At 41.2% G+C, this 21,378-nt stretch overlaps 1 protein-coding gene across 1 annotated transcript in view; it reads right to left on the bottom strand.

Moving 5' to 3' along the window:
* The window catches only part of LOC134358503 (potassium/sodium hyperpolarization-activated cyclic nucleotide-gated channel 3-like), a 531,682-nt gene that overhangs the window by 303,956 nt on the left and 206,348 nt on the right, over positions 1-21,378 (bottom strand). Inside the window, exon 3 of the mRNA XM_063070795.1 lies at positions 17,209-17,370. Within this exon, the coding sequence (XP_062926865.1) occupies positions 17,209-17,370 (162 nt within the window). The remainder of the gene's footprint in view (positions 1-17,208; positions 17,371-21,378) is intronic.

Below are 21,378 nucleotides of genomic sequence, written 5' to 3' on the forward strand. Positions count from 1 at the left end.
CATTTAAGGACTGCATCCAGCACATCCCTAGCTTGTGTTGGTTGTCAATGCAAATGATACATTTCACTCTATGTTTCAATGTACATGTGATAAATAAATCTGAGTGTGAATGGGATCTGGACTGGTAATGTATTTCTAAATCAAGCTATTGCACAACTTTGAAGTGAATCTTCAGGAGGTTGTGTTTTCATACACTTGCCCTTCTTAGTGGCTGAGGAGGTTTTGTCAAGGTGTCACACACTGCAGTCACAATGAACCAGTGTCCAAGGAAGTGAATGTTTAGGATGGTGGATGAACATATAACATAGAACATTACGGCACAGTACAGGCCTTATGGCCTACGATGTTGTGCCAACCTTATAACCTACTCTAAGATCAATCCAACCCTTTCCTCCCACATAGTCCCTCATTTTTCTTTCATCCATGGACCTATCTAAGGGTCTCTTAAATATCCCTAATGTATTTGCCTTTACGACCTCCCCTGGAAGTGAATTCCACACACCTACCAAAGGTCCTGCTCAGGAATAATCTGACAAAGTTCTTTAATGTCATTGGCAACAGTCCCCTTGACATCTTCCTCTATAGGAAAAAGGATCCATTGACTCCTTCTTGGGTAACAATGACTAAATTTATTTGTCTCACAGACTAAACTGTTAGCAAACCGAATTAGATGTTCTCCAACTAACTCGGAATGAACTCCGGATGAGGCAGTTCATCATTGTCTTGAGTGCTCTGTGAATTTCATTTGCCACTCATCTGCTCATACTTCAGTTGTTCAGGTCTTCCTGCACTGAGTATTTGATGAACTAAAAGTGAAACTGAATGTTGACTAATTATCGGTGAATACCTGAAGGAAGTCCATTGACGAAGTAGTTGAAGGTGATTAAACCCAAGTCACTATTCTACTGAAACAGCATTTTAGCCCATTTACTCCGCACTGAACTACTACACCCAGTCCCATCGATCTGCACCTGAACCATAGCCATTCATACATCTCCCATACATGTACTGATCCAAACCTTGTAAATGTTGCAATCGACTCCACATCAATCACTTTCGCTGGAAGTTTGTTCCACACTCTCACGTCCCACTCCTCCAACTGGTGAAGTTTCCCCCCATATTCCCCTTAAACAGTTATTCCTTCAGCTTTAATGCATGCCCTCTGGCTCTAGTCTCACCCAACCTCAGTGGAAGGATCTTGCTTCCATTTACCCTATCTATACCTATGATAATTTTGTATACCTTGATTAAATGTTTTCTCATTTTCCTATGCTCCAGGGAATAAATTTCCAACCTATTCAACCTTTCTCTACAGCTCAAGTTCTCAACATCCTTGTTTATATTCTTAGTACTCTTTTCATTTTATTGATACCTTTCTCCTAGGTGGGTGACCAGAAATGCTCACAATATTCCAAATTAGGCCTCGCCAATGTCTTATATAATTTCAACATAACATCCCAACTCCTGTACTCAGTACTTTGATTTATGAAGGACAGTGTGTCAAAAGCACTCTTTACGATCCTATCTACCTGTGATGCCACTTTGAAGGAATTATAGATCTGTGATCCCAGATCAGATGACTGCCCTCCCATGTCCAATTTTGAGTCCAATTTGTAGAATGTTTTCAATCTGGCTTGTGTTTTACGGGAATCTCAAATTCCATCAAAGATAGCCTTTGGTTAAAGTCCAATACTTCTTACCTCAAGTTGGAATTCAGCTTGCCGACCTGTATTTAGACCTAATGATAATGTCTGCAGCCAAGTGGTAGGGGTAAAAACTAAACTGGATATAAGTAAGCTACGGTAAACATCTGCTGCTTAGTTACCCTGCTGACAACATTTTCTATCACTTTGCTAGTGTTTGAGAGTAGATTGATGGGATGTTGATTGGCTGGTTTGGATTTGTGCCGTTGTTTATGAAACAGACATACTTGTGCAGTTTTTATGTTTTCAGGTACATGCCAGTATTATAGTTGTGCCTGAGACACGGCTACTTCTGGGATACATTTTTTTCAATTCTACATTGGGCCGTTAGCCTTTGCATTATGAAACCTAAGCTGAGAATGAAATCAAAGACAAACATCAGGAATTTCCATGGGGTTTCTCCAGTAACACTGGCCCTTTAGTTTTGACAGAAATCCTTTTTTGTTTCTTCCAAATCTCCACCAAAGTCAGCCGGCAGAGTGAGAGAAACTCTGATCCAAGTGTAAACGTGCACTGAAGAAGACATTGTTCCAAGTTTATTTAAACACCACAAATTGAGAAACCAATACTTCTGTCGATGCCTTGATGAAGACTTTCCCAGACACGCTTGCCAACACTTTGTAGATTTAAACACTAGATGACACAAATAAAATGGCAATGGTCCCAGTAGAAATCAGTACTTAACAAGTCTTTGTTGAGCAAACAAAATCTTCACAATTGAACAAAGCCATTCTTTTCTCTGCAGAGGAACAATGCTGTGAATTATGTTAAAGGAACAATCAATTTGTTCTTTTAATAAAAGGAATAAAGTGGGCTTTTTTAATGAATGTTTGTTACAGAACTTCTAAAACTTGCACCATGAGTCTCATCTATTTTTTCCTCTTATGTATTTTCTGTGTGGATCCAACATGTGTAGAGATTTAAGTTTTAACAATACTTGTTTTTAACAGTGTAAAAATTCATAATCATTCAAGACAGACCTCATCTATAGAGATTCCCCATAATCTCCTGTCTTTAATCTACTGAAATTCTTTGGAGAGATTTGTGTTTATATCACACCCTTAACACCACTGATCATCTCACAGCCAATGACATGCTTTGGATTTGCGGACGCAAGGATGTCACTGGTACTGGATGGATTGAGTTATAAGGGGAGGCTGGAACTTCTTTCCCTGGAATGCAGGAGGCTGAGAGGTGACCTCATGGAGATTTATTATATCATGAGAGCCATAGATAAGGTGAATAGTAACAAGTTATTTTTTTGTCCCCAGGGTGGGGGATCCAAAACTAGAGGGCATAGATTTTAGTTGAGTGGGGAATGACTTAAAAGGGACATGAGGGGCAACTTTTCCTCACAGAGGTGGAAAGGTTCCTTACATGAATGAGCTGCCAGTGATGTGGAAAGGTGAGAAGGATTACATTTAAAAGATACTTCAACGGTTACAGTACATGAACTGGAAATGTTTGGTGGGTTATGGGCCAAATGCAGGCAATTAGAAATAGCTCGGCTGGTATGGATGAACCAGGCTGAAGGGATTGTTTCTGTATGAATTACAACATTTAAAAGGCATTTAGACGGTTACATGGAAAGGAAAGGTTTGGATATGGGCCAAACACAGTCCAATGGGACTAGCTCAGATGGTCAACTTGGTGGACGTGGACGAGTCAGACTTGTTCCATACTGCATTGCTCAAAAATTTTTTAAAAAGTGGGGCCTAGTGTAGATAGATATTTGATGGCAGGAAATTGGTGAGTTAAAAGATCTGTTTTCCTGCTATCTGATTTGACATTTTAACTTTCCACAACTATAATCAGCAACCTGAGTGGCTTCCAAAACTACTTTAGCATGTAGAACCAGCCTGGTGGCCAAACAACTGGAATGGGAATTAGGCAGAGCACATCTGATTTGGTTTGTTAACTGTTTAACAGCGAACAGTGGAGCACAGTACAGGCCCTTCAGTCTACAATGTTGTGCTGACCCTTTAACCAACTCCAAGATCAATCTAGCCCTTCCCTCCCACATAGCCCTCTATTTTTCTTTCATTCATATGCCTATCTAAGAGAAACTTAAATGTCCCTGATGTACCTGCCTCTACACCACTCCTGGCAGTATGTTCCATTCACCTAACACTATCTGTGTAGAAAACCGACCTCCGACATCCCCCATACTTTCCTCCCAATACTTTAAGGCTATACCCCCCACCCCCTCTTGTATTAGCAATTTCACCTCTAGGAAATAGTCTCTGGCTATTCACTTGATCTACGCTTCTTATCGTTTTGTACACCTCTATCAAGTCACCTCTCATTCTCCTTCGCTCCAAAGAGAAAAGCCCTAGCTCATTCGAAGTACCCTCCATTTAATCAGTTTAGTCCATGAGGTAAATAGATTTAATCACTGTCACCCAAAATGAATCAATGGACACAGTTTGTCACAGAGGAAGATGTCAAGAAGATTGTTGCCAAGGATGTTGAAGAGCTTTGTGAGATTATTCAACCAATGGTTGACATAGTGAATTTGGGTAGAGGGGGGAGACAGTCATAAGGAAGCCGTGATGAGCCCTCATTTGAAAATATTAAATAGGCCCGGTGGGTTTCCAAGGCAAGAGATATTTGCATAGAAATCAGATCCACATGCAGATTTCTTTGTTATGCATGGTGTAGTTTCCTGTTCTCACAAGCTGGCATGTGTTTCCTTCAGAAACTGGAGACTTCAGAGAAATCACCAATCTTTTCTCTTCACTCAGAGAAAATGCAATGACCATATCACCTGGGGGACAGCAAAGAAAGGGTCCTTATTGTCAAGCTGATGTCCTGCACACAGCATCTTCTAACCACAGTGTCCTTTGGTCAGCCTTGTGATAGATTGATCAGTGATGCTCCCTCTAGTACAAGGGTTGGTCTACCCTCATAATGTGATGTGCGTATGCTGTGGATTATTTGTGTATGACTTTTGATAAAGTGTTGTATCAGCCACTGCTGTGAGTTGAGTGCCAGCTGTCCTCAGAAAGGATGCTGGTAGCCATACCTGTGATAAGTCTTCGTGAAATCCAACAAAAAAGATACCCTAGAGTCATAGCATTATACAGTATAGAAACAGGCCCTTCAACCCACTAAATCCGTGCTAACAATTATCAAATAATACTGTTATTATAAACTAGTCCTAAACATTGATTACAGTATCATTCTCTAATTAACTACTTGTGAACATCCGTAATGACGGTCCCACACTACAAGATGCTTTGAGGATACCCCTGCCTCTGGATTCAGTCAGGTCAGTGGTTGGTTAGTGAGGATGGTGGTGGGGGGAGGGAATTGCCTCACACTGTAAAGAATGCTGTGCCCCCCACTTCTCCCCTCACCTCTGTGAGAGTGGTGTCTGCTGCCGTACTATGGCTGCCACTGGAAGGATTCTTCGAGCACTGACTCATTTCCCACTGATAAATAGATGGCAGCATAAACCTCTTAATGGGAACCATACAGATTCCATTTTAGCTCACAAACCTGCATGCAAATCCCAGAGTGGCCCACTTACAGTATATTTGCCCAGTCTCAGGATTTCTTCAGAAGACAATATAGGATATGTTATAGGAGCAGAATTAGGCCAATCAGCCCATTGAGTCTGCTCTGCCATTCAATCATGACTGATTTTCTTTTCAACCTCATTCTCCCATCTTCTCCTCATAACCTTTAACCACCTTACCACTCAACAATCTATCAACTCTTACCTTAAATACATCCAATAATATGGCCTCCACAGCACTCCGTGACAACAAATTTCACAGATTCACCACCCCCTGGCTGAAGAAATTGTGCCTCATCTCAGTTTTAAAGGGATGTTCCTTTATTCTGAGGTAATGCCCTCGGATCCTAGACTCTCCTACTAAAGAAAACATCCACCCCACGTTCACTCCATCCAAGCCTTTCCGGTATTTTGTAGGCTTCAATGAAACTCCCCCTTATCCTTTTGAACTTCATCGAGTACGGGCTCAGAGCCATCAAATGCTCCCAGGAATGGTTCATTGTCATCGCACACGTTCACCACACCAAAAGAGGGTGAAAACCACAATATAATTTATTGAGTAAAATATATCCAGAGCTTTTTGGGATCTGCTGCCACCTCCTGACCCCTCCTATAGATCCCACTGGCAGCTATGTATCCTCCTGTGAAATTCACACTGAGGCAGTTCTTTTCTGTAAGGAGACTTTGCAAGTGTGTTGATTTATTTAAGCTACTTTTCGGCTCAACGCCAAATCTATTTTTTGCTTTAACATTCAACCCATGGTGCCAAATGAATCAAGAGGTCATAAATTTTCTATAAAGCCAGCACCCTGTCAAGTTCCTTATGGTATTAATTATCATTTTCCATTTTAACGTTTATCACTTCTGTGCAAACTGCTTTTGGACAGGTTTCCTTCGCAAAGATTACATATTTCCCTTCACATTTATGGTCTAATTTGACAGTAAGTGTCCAAATACAATACATTGAATTTATACTCTGTCATGAAGAAGTATTCTCTGTAATATTTTGGAGCGCTAAATCTTCCACATTTGCCTGTGTCATAATTGTGCGCCTTGTGTGGTGCTGTAGATGGTAGAATGGGATTGATTGATATTTTACTAACCAGAGCTTCAGGGATATGGAGAAAGGGCTGAATGTAGAGGTAGATCAAATCATTATGAAAGGTTTCAAGGGCAGAATGGGTCATTTCTGTTTCTTGCCCTTTCAATAAGATAAGTTATTTTGAAAGGATAATTGTCCTATGATCATTTATTTCCACAAAAAAAATATAGCATGTTCACTCTCCATTCACTCCAGGTTAAAACCCTAATGTGCAACAATAAAAAATAACTGATTATCTCAACGATTCAGGAACAGCTTCTTCCCCTCGGCCATCTGAATCCTAAGTGGATATTGAACCCATGAACATTATCTCACTTTTTAAATTTATGTTATTTCTGTTTTTGCATGATTTTTAATCTATTCAATATACATATACCGTAATTGATTTACTTATTTTTTTTTCTTGCATATTATATATTGCATTGAACTGCTGCTGCTAAGTTAATAAATTTCACGACACATGCTGATGATAGTAAACTGATTCTGATTCTAATATGAAAACAAGGAATTTTTGGGTGAGCTATTTTGTTACATCCAGTGAAGCTGCAACAGTGATTTCCCTTGGCAGCACCTCTGTGATCATTTAAGGATCTTTATTTCATCTATTCCTTCTCTCTGTCCATGCTATTCCTCAATGAGTTTCTCCATATGCACAGGAATCAGGATTTTCTGATGCGTATATTCATGCATATACAAGCACATTCACACACATACCATAGATGTCAATCACAGTGCATTTGATTCTTGCTGCACTCTTGGGAGCCCGGGGATATTCTGCATTTGTATTTATTTCAATGTATGTTTATAAGACCATAAGACATAAGAGCTGAATTAGTCCACTCGGCCCATTGAGTCTGCTCTGCCATTCCATCATCGCTGATTTATTGACCCTCTCTATACTATTCTCCTGCCTTTGACCTGTAACCTTCGATGCCTTAACAAGCGAAGAAACTATCCAACTCTGCTTTAGATATACTCAATCACTTGGCCTCCACAACCATCCATAGCAATGAATTCCACAGATTCACCACCTTCTGGCTAAAGAAATCTATTCCTTCTCATCTCCGTTCGAAATGAATGTCACTCTATTCTGAGGCTGTGCCCTCTAGTCCTGGAGTCATCCTCTCCTCATTCACTTTATCTTGGCTTTTCAATACTCAATAGATTTCAATGAGGTCCCCCCTCATTCTTCTAAACTCCAGTGAGTACAGACCCATAGGCATCAAATGCTCCTTACACATTAACCATTTCTTTACTGGAATCATTGGAGTCATTGTCATGAACCTTCTCTAAACTTTCAATGCCAGCACCTCTTTTCTTAGATAAGGGGGTCAAAGATGCTCACAATACTTCAAATGCAGTCTGACCAATGCCTTATAAATCCTTTCTAATATTCTCTAGTCCTCTCGATATGAATGCTTTCATTACCACTGACTCAAACTACGAGTTAACCTTTAGGGAATCCTGCACAAGGCTTCCCAAGTCTCTTTGCACCTCTGATTTTTGAATTTTCTCCCCATTATTCCTTCTACCTAAGTGCATGCCCATACACTTCCCTACACTATATTCCATCTGCCACTTATTTTCCCGTTCTACTAATCTGTCTAAGCCATCTTCAGACTCCCTACTTCCTCAACACTTGTAGCTCCTGCACCTATCTTTGTATCATCTGCAAATGTGGTCACCAAGCCATCAATTCCATCATCCAAATCATTGACATAACGTAAAAAGAAGCGATCCCTGTACCGAACCCTGTTGTCACCACTATTCACCAGTAGCCAACCAGAATAAGCCCCGTTTATAATGAATTGATGAGCAGTATTTTTTATAAACATTTATTATTTTTTTTCAAATGTTTTCAAATAGCTCCAGTCACCAGAGTCAGGGTCTTTGAGAGTAGTTGGCTGACATCAAACCGGTTTGTGTCTGTGACCTCATCTTGCACTGCTCCAGGGCCTAGCAACTGTGTACGGAGTGCTCCTGTTCCATGTTGTGTGGTGTTAAGGTTCTTGGCCATGCAGATGCAGAGGCCACGAGATCAATTAGGGAGTGATGAGGAACTGTAAGGTACAGGATGGATCCAATGCAATCTGGCCCAATTATGCATTAAGGAGATTGCAACAAAAGAGTGACGAACTCTTAAACCACTCTCCCTCACTCTCTTCAGCTCCACTTACTGAAAGACACTGAAATAATTTCAAGAATTCAATTCAAAGTGCTCTATAGCACAGAAACGGGCTTTTTGGCCCACTGAGTCTGTGTAGACTACCAACCATCCATCTACATTAATCCTACATTAATCCCATTTTATCTTCTACCTGCAGTCTCCTCAGTTCCTCCCAGATCCCACAATTCAATACACTAGGATGAAGTCCACGATTGTAAAAAACTTTCATTACTCCTCTGTATTCAGCACGTTGACTCATAACTTGGGTGCATAGTCCTCTACTAAACTGTACACCCATGATTGTGTAGCCAAGTTTCCATCAAACTCAATATATAAGTTTGCTGATGACACAACAATTGTAGGCTGTATCTCAGGTAATGATGAGTTTGAGTACAGAGAGGAAATTAAGGGTTCTCCGGGTTCGCTGGGCCTGTGCAAGTGAGATAGCTGGAGTGTTTACTGACATCTTCAACTGCTCCTTGCTTCAGCCTAAGATCCCCTCGTGTTTTAAGAAGGCAACGATAATCCCAGTGCCGAAGAAGAGCAAGGTGGCATGCCTGAATGACTATCGACCTGTGGCTCTGACATCAATTGCTATGAAGAGCTTCGAGAGATTGGTTATGGCACACATCAACCACAGCCTACCGGTAACCTTGATGCTTTGCAGTTTGCCTACCGGAGCAACAGGTCAATGGCAGATGCCATCTCTCTGGCCCTACATTCCTACATTCCTCTTTAGAACACCTGGAGAGTAAAGATGCATACGCAAGGCTCCTTTTCATTGACTACAGCTCTGCCTTTAATACCATCATTCCAAATAAACTGATTCCTGAGCTCCGGAACCTGGGCCTTAGCACTCAGATCTGCAGCTGGATCTTCAACTTCCTCACAGACAGGACCCAGGCTGTAAAAATAGGGGACAGGCTCTCCTCTACAATCACTCTGAGCACTGGTGCCCCACAAGGCTGTGTACTCAGCCCCCTGCTGTACTCACTGTACACCCATGATTGTGTAGCCAAGTTTCCATCAAACTCAATATATAAGTTAGCTGATGACACAACAATTGTAGGCCGTATCTCAGGTAATGATGAGTTTGAGGACAGAGAGGAAATTAAGAACCTGGTGGCATGGTGCAAAGACAATAACCTATCCCTCAACGTCAGCAAGACGAAGGAATTGGTTGTTGACTTCACAAGGAGTAGCGGACCGCACGACCCAATTTACATCGGTGGTGCGCAAGTGGAACAGGTCAAAAGCTTTAAGTTTCTCGGGGTCAATATCACAAATGACCTGACTTGGTCCAACTAAGCAGAGTCCACTGCCAAGAAGGCCCACCAGCGCCTTTACTTCCTGAGAAAACTACAGAAATTTGGCCTGTCCCCTAAAACCCTCACTAATTTTTATAGATGCACCTTAGAAAGCGTTCTTCTAGGGTGCATCACAACCTGGTATGGAAGTTGTCCTGTCCAAGACCGAAAGAAGCTGCAGAAGATCATGAACATGGCGCAGCATATCACACAAACCAATCTTCTGTCCTTGGACTCACTTTACACCGCACGCTGTTGGAGCAGTGCTGCCAGGATAATCAAGGACACGACCCACCCAGCCAACACACTTTTCGTCCCTCTTCCCTCCAGGAGAAGGTTCAGGAGCTTGAAGACTCGTACGGCAAGATTTGGGAACAGCTTCTTTCCAACTGTGATAAGACAGCTGAACGGATCCTGACCCGGATCTGGGCCATACCCTCCAAATATCCGGAACTGCCTCTCGTTTTTTTTTCACTACCTTACTTTCCATTTTTCTATTTTCTATTTATGATTTATAATTTAAATTTTTAATATTTACTATTGATTTGTAATCCAGGGAGCGGGAAGCGCAGAATCAAATATCACTGTGATGATTGTACTTTCTAGTATCAATTGTATGGCGACAATAAAGTATAAAGTATAAACGGATAGCTTGACCTTTATATTGAAGCGTTTTACGTCGGCGAGCTTCTTTAATTAGTAAATCCTTGATTTGGTAATACTGGAGGCGAATTATCACTGGACGTGTTCTCTGGCCGTCCACTGGGCGAGATGTAAAGATGCGATGCGCTCAATCGATCTCCGGAGGACTAGAAAGTATTTCACTTCCAAAAATCTCACATAGGAAGTTTGAGAAAAATTCGGCAGGAGATCCACTTTCAATAGACCCCGGCAAACCGAGAATTCGAAGATTTTTGTGTCTACTCCTGCTTTCAAGATTCATAACTTTAAGAATTAACTTGCTATTGTGCTGCTTTAGGGTATAGCAAACTTTTTCCAGCTCTTTACAACAACGATCTAACTTCTCCGTAACTTCAACATGTGATAAATGTTGAGCGTGATTCTCCAGTGTGGAGTTAAGTTTATCCAGTTTCAATTCCAGCGAACCAAATTGGGAAAACATATCCTGTCGGGTTTGTTCTAACAGCGACACAATTTCATTCAAGGTGGCTCCCGATGGAATGTCTTTTTTTTGCCGATTTAGCAGTCTTAGGTACACTCATTGTGCAGCCAGCAGATTCAATAGCAGGAGGAAGAGTAAGAAGTAAAATAAAAGAGAAATGGAGCGGAGCAATGGTTTTAGCGACTTAAACTATCACCATCTTAACTGGAAATCAATACACTAGGGACAATTTGCACAATTAACAAACCCAACTTCACATTTTGAAGTGTGGGAGGAATCCTGAGCACCTGGAGAAAGCTTGCATAACAATAGGGAAGACATGCAAACTCCACTAGGGCAACACCCAAGATCAAGATTAAGACATGAGATCAATATATCCCACACATCCTACACAGCTAGGAAAGCTCACCAACGCCTCTACTTTCTGAGGAGGCTGCAGAGAGCTGGACTATGCACATCTGTACTCATGTCGTTTTACAGTTACGTAGTAGAGAGATTCCTAACAAGCTGCACCCTTGCGTGGTATAGAACCTGCACTGCAGAAGATGAGGAGTGTCTACAACAGGTAGTCAAAACTGCCCAATGCATCAGCAGCACCAACTACTCTCTATCAAGGACTTTTCTACAGAAAGGTGCCAGAAAAGGGCCAGTAACATCATTAACGATCCCACCCACCCTGCTCAGGGACTGTTTGTCTCACTCCCGTCAGGGACGAGGCTACATAGCATCCATGCCAGATAGCATCCACACCAGACTTAAAAACAATTACCTTCCCCGATCAGTAAGGCTGACCAACATCTCCACCCACTAACCCACCCCTCCATTTCCACTAACTACCACTATTTTATTATTTCCTGTCAGTCACTTTATGGACAGACACTCCTGTGCTAACATCACTTTATGGACATACAATCAACCTATGTATATAAGCATTCTTTTGTATTTGTATTTGTTGTGCTTTTTAAATTATTATTGTGTTATTTCTCTTTTGTGTTTTTTTAATGCTGCACTGGATCTGAAGTAACAATATTTCATTCTCCTTTATGGTTGTGATCTGGAAATGACATTAAAAAATCTTGAATCTTGAATCAACCATGATGGAATTGCAGAGCTGAACGGCAATGAATCCAGGAACATTGATACATGCCCAAATCTGAACACTGTGTGACATGTCAGGAAACTTGGCATGGATACCACCATCAAAATATGTTGGTCTTTCCAGGTACAAAGCCTGGATGTATGTTAGGTCAAGAGCATGTAATTTTTGATGAATCTATCCCTGTTTTCACTCCATTAATCAAACACTAACATGACAAGAACTCTGGAGTCCAAATCGTATCCCACTTCATCATGACCAACCTATCCAGGCTCCATAGCATTATTAAATATTAAATAGATTCACTGAGATAAACAGCACAGAAACAGGTCCAACTTCATGTCTCCACATTCAAACTTTTTCGCTATGTTCTCAACCTTCATGTAAATGGAGCAGAGGAGAAGATGGCGGCGTGATGCAGCGCGCAGGGCCGCTCCGGAATGATATCTGTATTTGTTAAGTAGGTACCGTGCACAATCCTGATTTGATGGAGACAGACATGAGAAGGACGGAGGATCATCTGGAGAAACTTCTGAAATGCGCGCTTCGCTGCCGCTGCTACTGTGCGATCGAGAATCTCCGGAGGGGAAGGCCCCAAATCCTCGGCTTTGCCTATTGCTTGGCGGCCGGGGCCAAGGTCAAAGCGCTCGGCAGAGATGGTGCTCGGTGCTCCGTGTCGGAGGGCTGATCGGAGGCTCGAAGCTTTTGGACGGACTCAAGAGTCGGCTGTGGTCGGGTGCTTCCAGGGTGCTGCATCGGCAAGTTTGCAGCACTGAAGGTTCATGGCAGGGAGAGTTTTTCTTCCTTCTACCATCTGCGTGAGATAATGGGACTTTCGAGAGACTCTGAGACTTTTATTTACCATGCCCATGGTCTGTTCTTTATTAAATTACAGTATTGCTTTTCACTGTTGTAACTATATGTTATAATTATGTGGCTTTTGTCAGTTTTTCGGTCTTGGTTTGTCTTGTGTTTCTGTGATAACACACTGGAGGAACATTGTATCATTTCTTAACGCATGCATTACTAAATGACAATAAAAGAGGACTGCGTGTCCTCATAATCTAATCTAATCTAAAATCCTGACAAACAAATCACTAGCAAATTTAGATACACAAAGCAGAGAAGATAAAATATTTCTGGTGTGCTGTTCATTCTAATTCTTAACAGTAAGATGGGGCTTGATGAGGTCTACTGCTCCTCACTTAAAATTAGCGACTGTTTTTCAAACACCCCTGCTCTACATAGGGAAGTAGCAAGAAGGAACAGAAGAGTATTTAGCTCTACAATCTTGTTCCATCGTTCACCAAGTCTTCAGATGATCTGTGACCAAAGTCCATGTGCCAACCTTTTCCTTATTCCCTTACATCTAATGAATGAACTATCTGATTGTTCACCAAACTGATTTCTGTTGTGTAAAAGGAGAAATTTGCACTTATGTGGTACCTTCTACATCCTCTTAGACATCCTAAAGTAATCTGCAGCCAATGAAACATTTCTGTTAATGGAATGAGAGAACTGCAATAACTTCCACAATGAGACATTTCTTTTTAAAGTGAAGTTTAAAGGGAATCTTTCTGCCTAATGACATAATTTGAGCTTGCCTTATGTTCCTATATTAGCTAACTGCAAGACCCTGCAATGGATTATGAGGACCGCTGACAAAATCATTGGGGTCTCTCTCCCCCCATCCATGACATGTACCAGAATTCTGTGTTCACAGAGCCCTCGACATTTTTAAGGATCTCTGCCATTCATCTGACAGTCTCTTTAACCTCTTCCTATCAGTCGAAGATACTGCAGTAGTACAAGAACAAGGGCTGTCAAACTGAGCAAAATCTTCTTCCCCAGTCTGTGGGACTTCTGAACATAGAGACATAGAAACATAGAAAACATACAGCACAATACAGGCCCTTCAGCCCACAAAGCTGTGCCAGACATGTCCTTACCTTAGAACTACTTAGGTTTTACCCACAGCCCTCTATTTTTCTACGCTCCATGTAGCCATCCAGGAGTCTCTTAAAAGACCCTATCGTTTCCACCTCCACCACCACCGCCGGCAGCCCATTCCATGCACTCACCACTCTCTGCATAAAAAACTTACCCCTGACATCTCCCCTGTACTTACTTCCAAGCACCTTAAAACTATGCCCTCTCGTGCTAGCAATTTCAGCCCTGTGGAAGAGCCTCTGACTATCCACACGATCAATGCCTCTCATTATCTTGTACACTTCTATCAGGTCACTTCTCATCCTCCGTCGCTCCAAGGAGAAAAGGCCGAGTTCAGTTAACCTATTCTCATAAGACATGCTCCCCAATCCAGGCAACATCCTTGTAAGTCTCCTCTGCACCCTTTCTATGGTTTCCACATCCTTCCTGTAGTGAGGCGACCTGAATTGAGCATAGTACTCCAAGTGGAGTCTGACCAGGGTCCTATATAGCTGCAACATTACCCCTTGGCTCTTAAACTCAATCCCACGATTGATGAAGGCCAATGCACCGTATGCCATCTTAACCAAAGAGTCAAACTGCGTAGCAGCTTTGAGTGTCCTATGGACTCGGACCCAAAGATCCCTCTGATGCTCCACATTGCCAAGAGTCTTACCATTAATGCTATATTCTGCCACCATATTTGAACACCCTGCTACAATGCAGTATACATTATTTACGATAGCACTAGCAGCATTATCCAGCCGTATATTTAATTATATGTTGTCTATGCACTTTATATCAACTTGTACATCTTCAGAATTTTAACTTATCTGTTAATGTTACTGAGTTAATATTATTTTATATGCTGTATGCAATATATGTACTGTGTTTTGCACATTGGACGCAGAGGAACGTGGTTTCATTTAGAGGTATAGTTGTGTACGGTTGATTGACAAACTTGAACTTGAACAAAAGGCACGCAGTGCTGTAGCTAGCAAAGCTGCTGTCTCACCGATCCAGTGAAACATATTCAGGCCAGACCACCACCCCCCACCCCAGACCCCGTGCTGCCTGTGTGGAGTTTAGCACGTTCTCCTGTGACTATATGAGTATTCATCTGGATGCCTCTGCTTTCCTCCCACACCACAATGAAGTGCAGTTTGGTCAGAAAGTTGGCTGCAAGTTGCTTTACAGCAGGGGTACTCAACCTGGGGTCAGTTAATGGTAAGGCTCGATGACATAAAAAAGGTTGTGAAGCACTGCTCTAGTGTGTGGGCAAGTATAGGTGTAGAACCTCTGACAAGTTAATATGAAGGTAGGGTAATTCATTCAGGTTAATATAAATGGTTGCTTTATAGACTTAGTGCAATGGACTAAGAGGTTGTTTCCCTGTTGAAAGTACAATTCCATTTCTTTATTATTATTATTATCATCTTTTTTTCTGTACTTGCACAATTTTTGCACATTGGTTGTTGTCAGTCTTAGTGAGTAGTTTATCATTGATTTTATTGTATTTCTTTGTTCTACCCTGAATGCCTGCAAGCAAATGAATCTCAGGGCAGCATACAGTGACGTATACGTATTTTGATAAAAAATAAATTTACTTTGAACTAAAATAGATTTTTTGTTTTAATTGTATTTTCTTGTAAAAATTGCATAGACTTTATGTTTAATATATGTGTTTCTTGCAAATGCTACTTATATGATGTTATTTGCCTGTGATGCTGCTGCAGATCAGAGATACAAGAGATTCTGAAGATGCTGGAAATCTTGAGCAACACACATAAAATGCTCAGGGAACTCAACAGCTCAGGCAGTACCTATGGAGTGAAATAAACAGTTGACGTTTTGGACCGAGATCGATCATCAGTATTGCTGAAGGGTTTCACCCTGAAATGTCAAGTGTTTATTTCCCCCCAAAGATGTTGTCAGACCTGCTTAACTCCTCCAGTATTTTGTGTGTGATACTGCTGCAATTAAGTTTTTCATTGCACCTGTGCATACATATACTTAAATGTGACTTTGACTTAGTATTTTCTCAATACCTCTTATTAGACAAAGGGAATGCAAAAAGCAAGTCTTTCTCATCTGAGAGTAAATGAAATGCACATCAGCCATATGCATTATTGAATTTATGAGGCATTTCTACAGCATATCCACTTAGTATTATCCGATACTCAAAAGCACTGAATATGTATCTAATGTTTAGACAAGGCTGAAGCCATGAAGGATTAATTGAGTGTCATGAGAAGTGACCAGTTAATCCATTGAAGGTAAGTGTAAAATGGCAGCCTGTCAGTGCCATTATCTGCTTCATTTTATGTCTGTTCTTATCAGGATCATGGAAAGCAACACTAAAAAAACATAAGAAGAATTCTGGAGCAGCCAACCATGTCACAAGATTGTTATCAGAGGCTTTTGTTAATATCAAAATGTCTGCTCAATTAATGGTATCAGTGTGAAGACATTGCATTTCCCTCAACAGATGGCTTTCTCCATTTTATATTCTAAACTTAAACAACCTGATATACTCTCATTTTGACAACTATTTCATTTCAAAGACAGTGAAAGACAAAGAGACACACCCAAATTTGATCCATTGCAGGTAACGCGTATATCAGCATAACTGATCACTGAACATAACCTATGGCAGGGGTTCCCAATGCTTTTTGTATGCCATGTACCCCAGGCTGAGAACCCCTAATCTATGGACTCACTTTCAAGGACTCTGCAATATTGTTCTCAGTATTATTCATTTACTTATTTGTTGTTATTATTAGAGTTTTTGTATTTGCATAGTTTATCTTTTACATTTTATTCATTTGTCAGTCATTGTATGAAGTTTTTCATTGACTCTATTATGTTTCTTTGTTCCATTATGGATGCCTGCAAGAAAATGTATCTCAGGGTAGTACATGGCGATGTATACGTACTTTGATAATAAAATTACTTTGAACTTTGAACTTGTTGTTAGGGCCACAAGCAGAAGAATGGAAAACGTGTGTATGAAAAGAACTGCTGAAAATCAGAAAAGTAGACAGTTGTAGAAATGCTCAGTAGGTCAGACAACATTTGTGGAAGAAGAAACAAATTTAATGTCTTAGTACCAAAACTCCTCACCTTTACATGTTTATATGGAGATCCGCTCACTGTCAATCAGTAGAGATAGTAATACAACAGCCCATGGAGAATCAATAAGTCTGATCATGATCCGCTAAGATCTGTATAGCATCTGTGTGAACACTGAGAGCTACTTACCACCATATGGTTGAGAGACACCCAGCATTCTGCTGGGAAATCTTGCAACATGGGCACCAGGAATTGCAGGCAACCATCCCAATGGCATAACAAGAGCATCATCCCAATCAAGTTCACGATTCGCACCACTGCGCTTGCCAGGTCATAAGTCATGTGGAAGATCTACCAATCAAAAATAACAGCATTGTTCATTAGCTTCATTTTAGATAGGCCTTCTTCAATTCTAAGATCAATGCATTTGCAGAAGCAAGTAACTTCAGGCAGTAAGCAAGCTAACGTTCTCCTCTTTCTAAATTCTGTTGTTCAGCTCTGTTCAGTACTACTTAGCACACTAGAATCAGAGGACAGAGTGACCTTTAGAGCTCAAAGGTGAAAGAATTTCAAAGATAGATTCAAATCCTCAAGTGCTGTCACTAACGTTCCTTTGTGCATTACCCACCAATGTGCTTCAGTGATTCTGTCATGGCGTGACAGATGCCATACTATTCCGAGAGCTTTCGTTCACTTCCAGAGATTCCAGTATTGACTCACCGTAGAAGACCAGTTCACCTAGTTAGCTTAACCTGAGCATTATCAGTGGGGACCATAATATGTATAGCACATGTTCTCTTCTGCTAAACAAAAGTCAGGAAGAGGGCGCTCATATTACAGGCAGTGCCCAGGTCATAACAGGCACCGGGATGGGAATGGGGTATTTCCCGAGAACTGTTTGTGATTCAAACTGTTGACATTTCAGAAGTTAACAATAGCAGTCAATGGGGGAAGATTGCCGAAAGAGTAGTGATGGGGAGAGCGAGCAGACGCGGGAAGACCGGCCACCGGCTTGTCTCGCTGACTCGCTGAGTGAGTGAGTGAGGCTGCTGAGCACACTCGGCTCTGCTCGGATCAACCCAGCCTTCAGCTATTCCGGCTTGAATGGTAGGGTGGCTGTGGGGGGAGAGGACACATAGAAATACCCCATTCCCACCAGCAGAAGATTCCTGCAGCCCTGCAGCAGCCAGAAAATTCACCCCCAGCCACTGCACCAGTCTTCTAAATGCTTGCTTGTGTACGTGGGATGTTCATAAATCGATGTTTGAGACCAGGGAGGACTTGCACCCTGTTTGTCAATAACATACTCTGAATAGTCTAGCATGTGAGGTAATGTTAAAGCTCTGTAAAACTCTGGTTAGACCCCACTTGGATTATGATGTTCAGTTCTGGTCACCTCAATATAGGAAGGACATGATAGCTTTGGAGGGGGTGGAGAGGAGATTTACCAAGATGCTGCCTGGATTAGACAGCATGCCTAATGTGGAAAGGTTAAGTGCACTAATGTCTTTTTCTTGGCAATGCAGGAGGATGAGAGGTCACTTGATAGAGGTGTATCAGGTAATAAGAAGCATAAATAGAGTGGATAGCCAGCGTCTTTTTGCAGAGTGGCAATAGCTAATGAGAGGAAATAAATTTAAGGAGATTGGGGGAAGTACAGGGGTGATACATAGGTAAGACCTTGCAAAGAGAATAGTAAATGTGTGGAATGTAGTGCTGAGTGTGGTTGTAAAGGCAGATACATTTGGGACACTTAAGAAACACTTACATAGATAGTTACATGGGTGAAAGGAAAATGGAGATCTACATGGGAGGGAAGGGTTTGATTGATCTTGGAATGGGTTAAAAAGGTCAGCACAACATCATGAACCAAAGGCCCTTTAATGTCCTTTAATGTACTATGTCTATGACCTGAAATACTATGTATTCACTGTGTGCTTACTCTTTCACAAAGGTAGTACAAGAGCTCACAAGAACTCCTGGATCATGTTAAGCAGTAAAGGGTGGAAGAACTTTCAAAGTTGATATATTGGTTCCATTTTACTACATTTTGTCCTTTCTCTGTGACACCCTACCCCGCCACCACCCCAGGATAATGTACACTCGTGAGGATTGCAGGATATTTGGGGGGAGGTACTAAGGAAAAAAGAGTCACGGGGAGGAGGTAGAATATTAGAAAAGGTCCACTCACAACACTCTGATGTAGCCTGGATTATCAGATATGAACTATATGGAGAGGTTAGAGAGTTGAGGTGTTAATCAGCCTTACTGCTTGGATCGTTTTCTGTGGAGTGTCAGAGGCTGAGGAGGTACCTGACAGAAGTTTTATAAAATTATGAGAAGCATAAATAGGATAGATGGTCAAAAATTTTCTTCTGGGGTAGAAATAGCAACTTCTAGAGAACATGCTTTTAAGGTGAGAGAGGGGTTAGGTGTATGAGGCAGATGTTTTACACAGAGACCGGTGGGCACATGAAACAGATTGCCACAGAGTGATGGAAGCAAGTACAACAGTGGCCTTAAGAATCCCTCACACTTACACATGTACATGGAGGGAGTGTAAGCTTTAGAGAGGGTGTGGAGGAGATTTACCGGGAAGCTGCTTGGATTAGAATCATGTCTTACGAGGAAAGCTTGAGTGAACTTTTTTCTCTTTGCAGAGAAGGAGGATGAGTCGTGACTTGATAGAGTTGTACACTCTATATATATAAGACAGAAAAAGTGGACAGCCGGTGCCTTTTTTTCCCAAGAATTAGCAAGAATTTTGTTCTCTTTTTCCAGTACGCAAGTGTAAAGGAGAAGAAAATAATTGTTACTCTGGATCAGATGTAGCACAAAAAAGAAACAATAAGATAAAGAACACGGTAATAAAAAAACACAACAAATATACAGCAAATAAGTGAGATAACTTATATACTGCACATAGATTGATTGTACTTCCAGGCACAGGAGTGTCTGTACATAAGGTGACTCTGACAGGAAATGATAAAGTAGTGCTGATGGGAGGTGTGAAGGAATGGATTAGTGGGTGGATGTGTTGATCAGTCTTACTGCTTGTTTCTGAGAGCTAACAGTTACTATGACAGGATATAATTTTCTGAGAGGACAAAAGAGATTTAGTTTAATTCAGAATAGTGTTCTGGGCATTGTAGGTCATAGGGTCTATGGAACAGACTTGATGGGCCATTTGGCCTGATATTGCTCCTTCTTCTTAAGCCTTATGGTCTGTTCCTGCACTGCACTATTCTATCTATGTTAACATGGCCCCCAGTTTGTGCACAGCAAGCTTCCACAAAACATATTGTGTTGATAACAAGATTATCCAGTTTCATGACATTGTTTGAAGGATATATTATTGACCAGGGTAGAAAGAGCACTCTTCCACTCTTCTTCACAATAGTGTCAAGGACTACCTGACAGAGCAGTGGTGGTCTGAGTTTAGCACTTTGCCCAAAGCAGCTCCTTCTGCTCAACACTACACTGAGGTCTCAGCTATGGATTTAGAGGCCATGTGTCTAGTGTGCAACCAAATTTTGATCTTCACACACAGAATGCTGTATAATCACAATGAACATCTTTATCAAGCTTTATTATCCCTCTAAGAGACCCTTTTCTTGGGCAATATGGTAATGCAAATGTGACAAGAACTAAACATGCGCTACAAGGTGTAATAACATCCTTGGTTAATGTTCCCTCATTCAAGGCAAGAATATTGATGGACTATATGCAGGAAAGGCAGGATTCATTAACCCAAGTACCTACTGAAAGAGTGTTTACTAGTGTACTACTGGATGTGTAGGTACCTTCATTGAATAGTATTATCATCGTGAATATACTGTACATCAATCCATTATGTATTAATTACCTTGTATAAAAGACAGTACTTAAAGGAACCAGCTATTGCAAAACAAAATAGCTGCCACATAATTACAGCAATTAAGTATTGTGTTTTAATTATTCAATATAATGATGCCCAAAATCTACTGAGAGAACACACAAGAGTGAACTCAGTTGGTTCATCTCACCTGAAAGATAGCTTCTCCAGTTGTGTAGTGCACTCTGAGTACTTCCCTGGAAAATCAGCTTCAATTTGTGTTCATACACAAGATACAGGGAAGGCAAGAGTAAGCTTTAGGCCTTTCTAGCCTTCTCCATCATTTACTATGATCATGGCTGATCTACAGTGGACTCAACTCCTCTTCTAGTAGAAACACAAGAGATTCTGCAGATGCTGGATATCTGGAGTAATGCATACAAAGTTCTGGAGGAATTCAGCAGATCAGGAATGTCTATGGAAAAAAATAAAGAGTCGCTGTTTCAGACCAGGACCCTGTTTTCATGAAGGGTTTGGCCCAAAAT

This window comes from Mobula hypostoma, chromosome 18 (genome assembly GCF_963921235.1).
Source record: "Mobula hypostoma chromosome 18, sMobHyp1.1, whole genome shotgun sequence".
In the NCBI taxonomy this organism is placed as follows: domain Eukaryota; kingdom Metazoa; phylum Chordata; class Chondrichthyes; order Myliobatiformes; family Myliobatidae; genus Mobula; species Mobula hypostoma.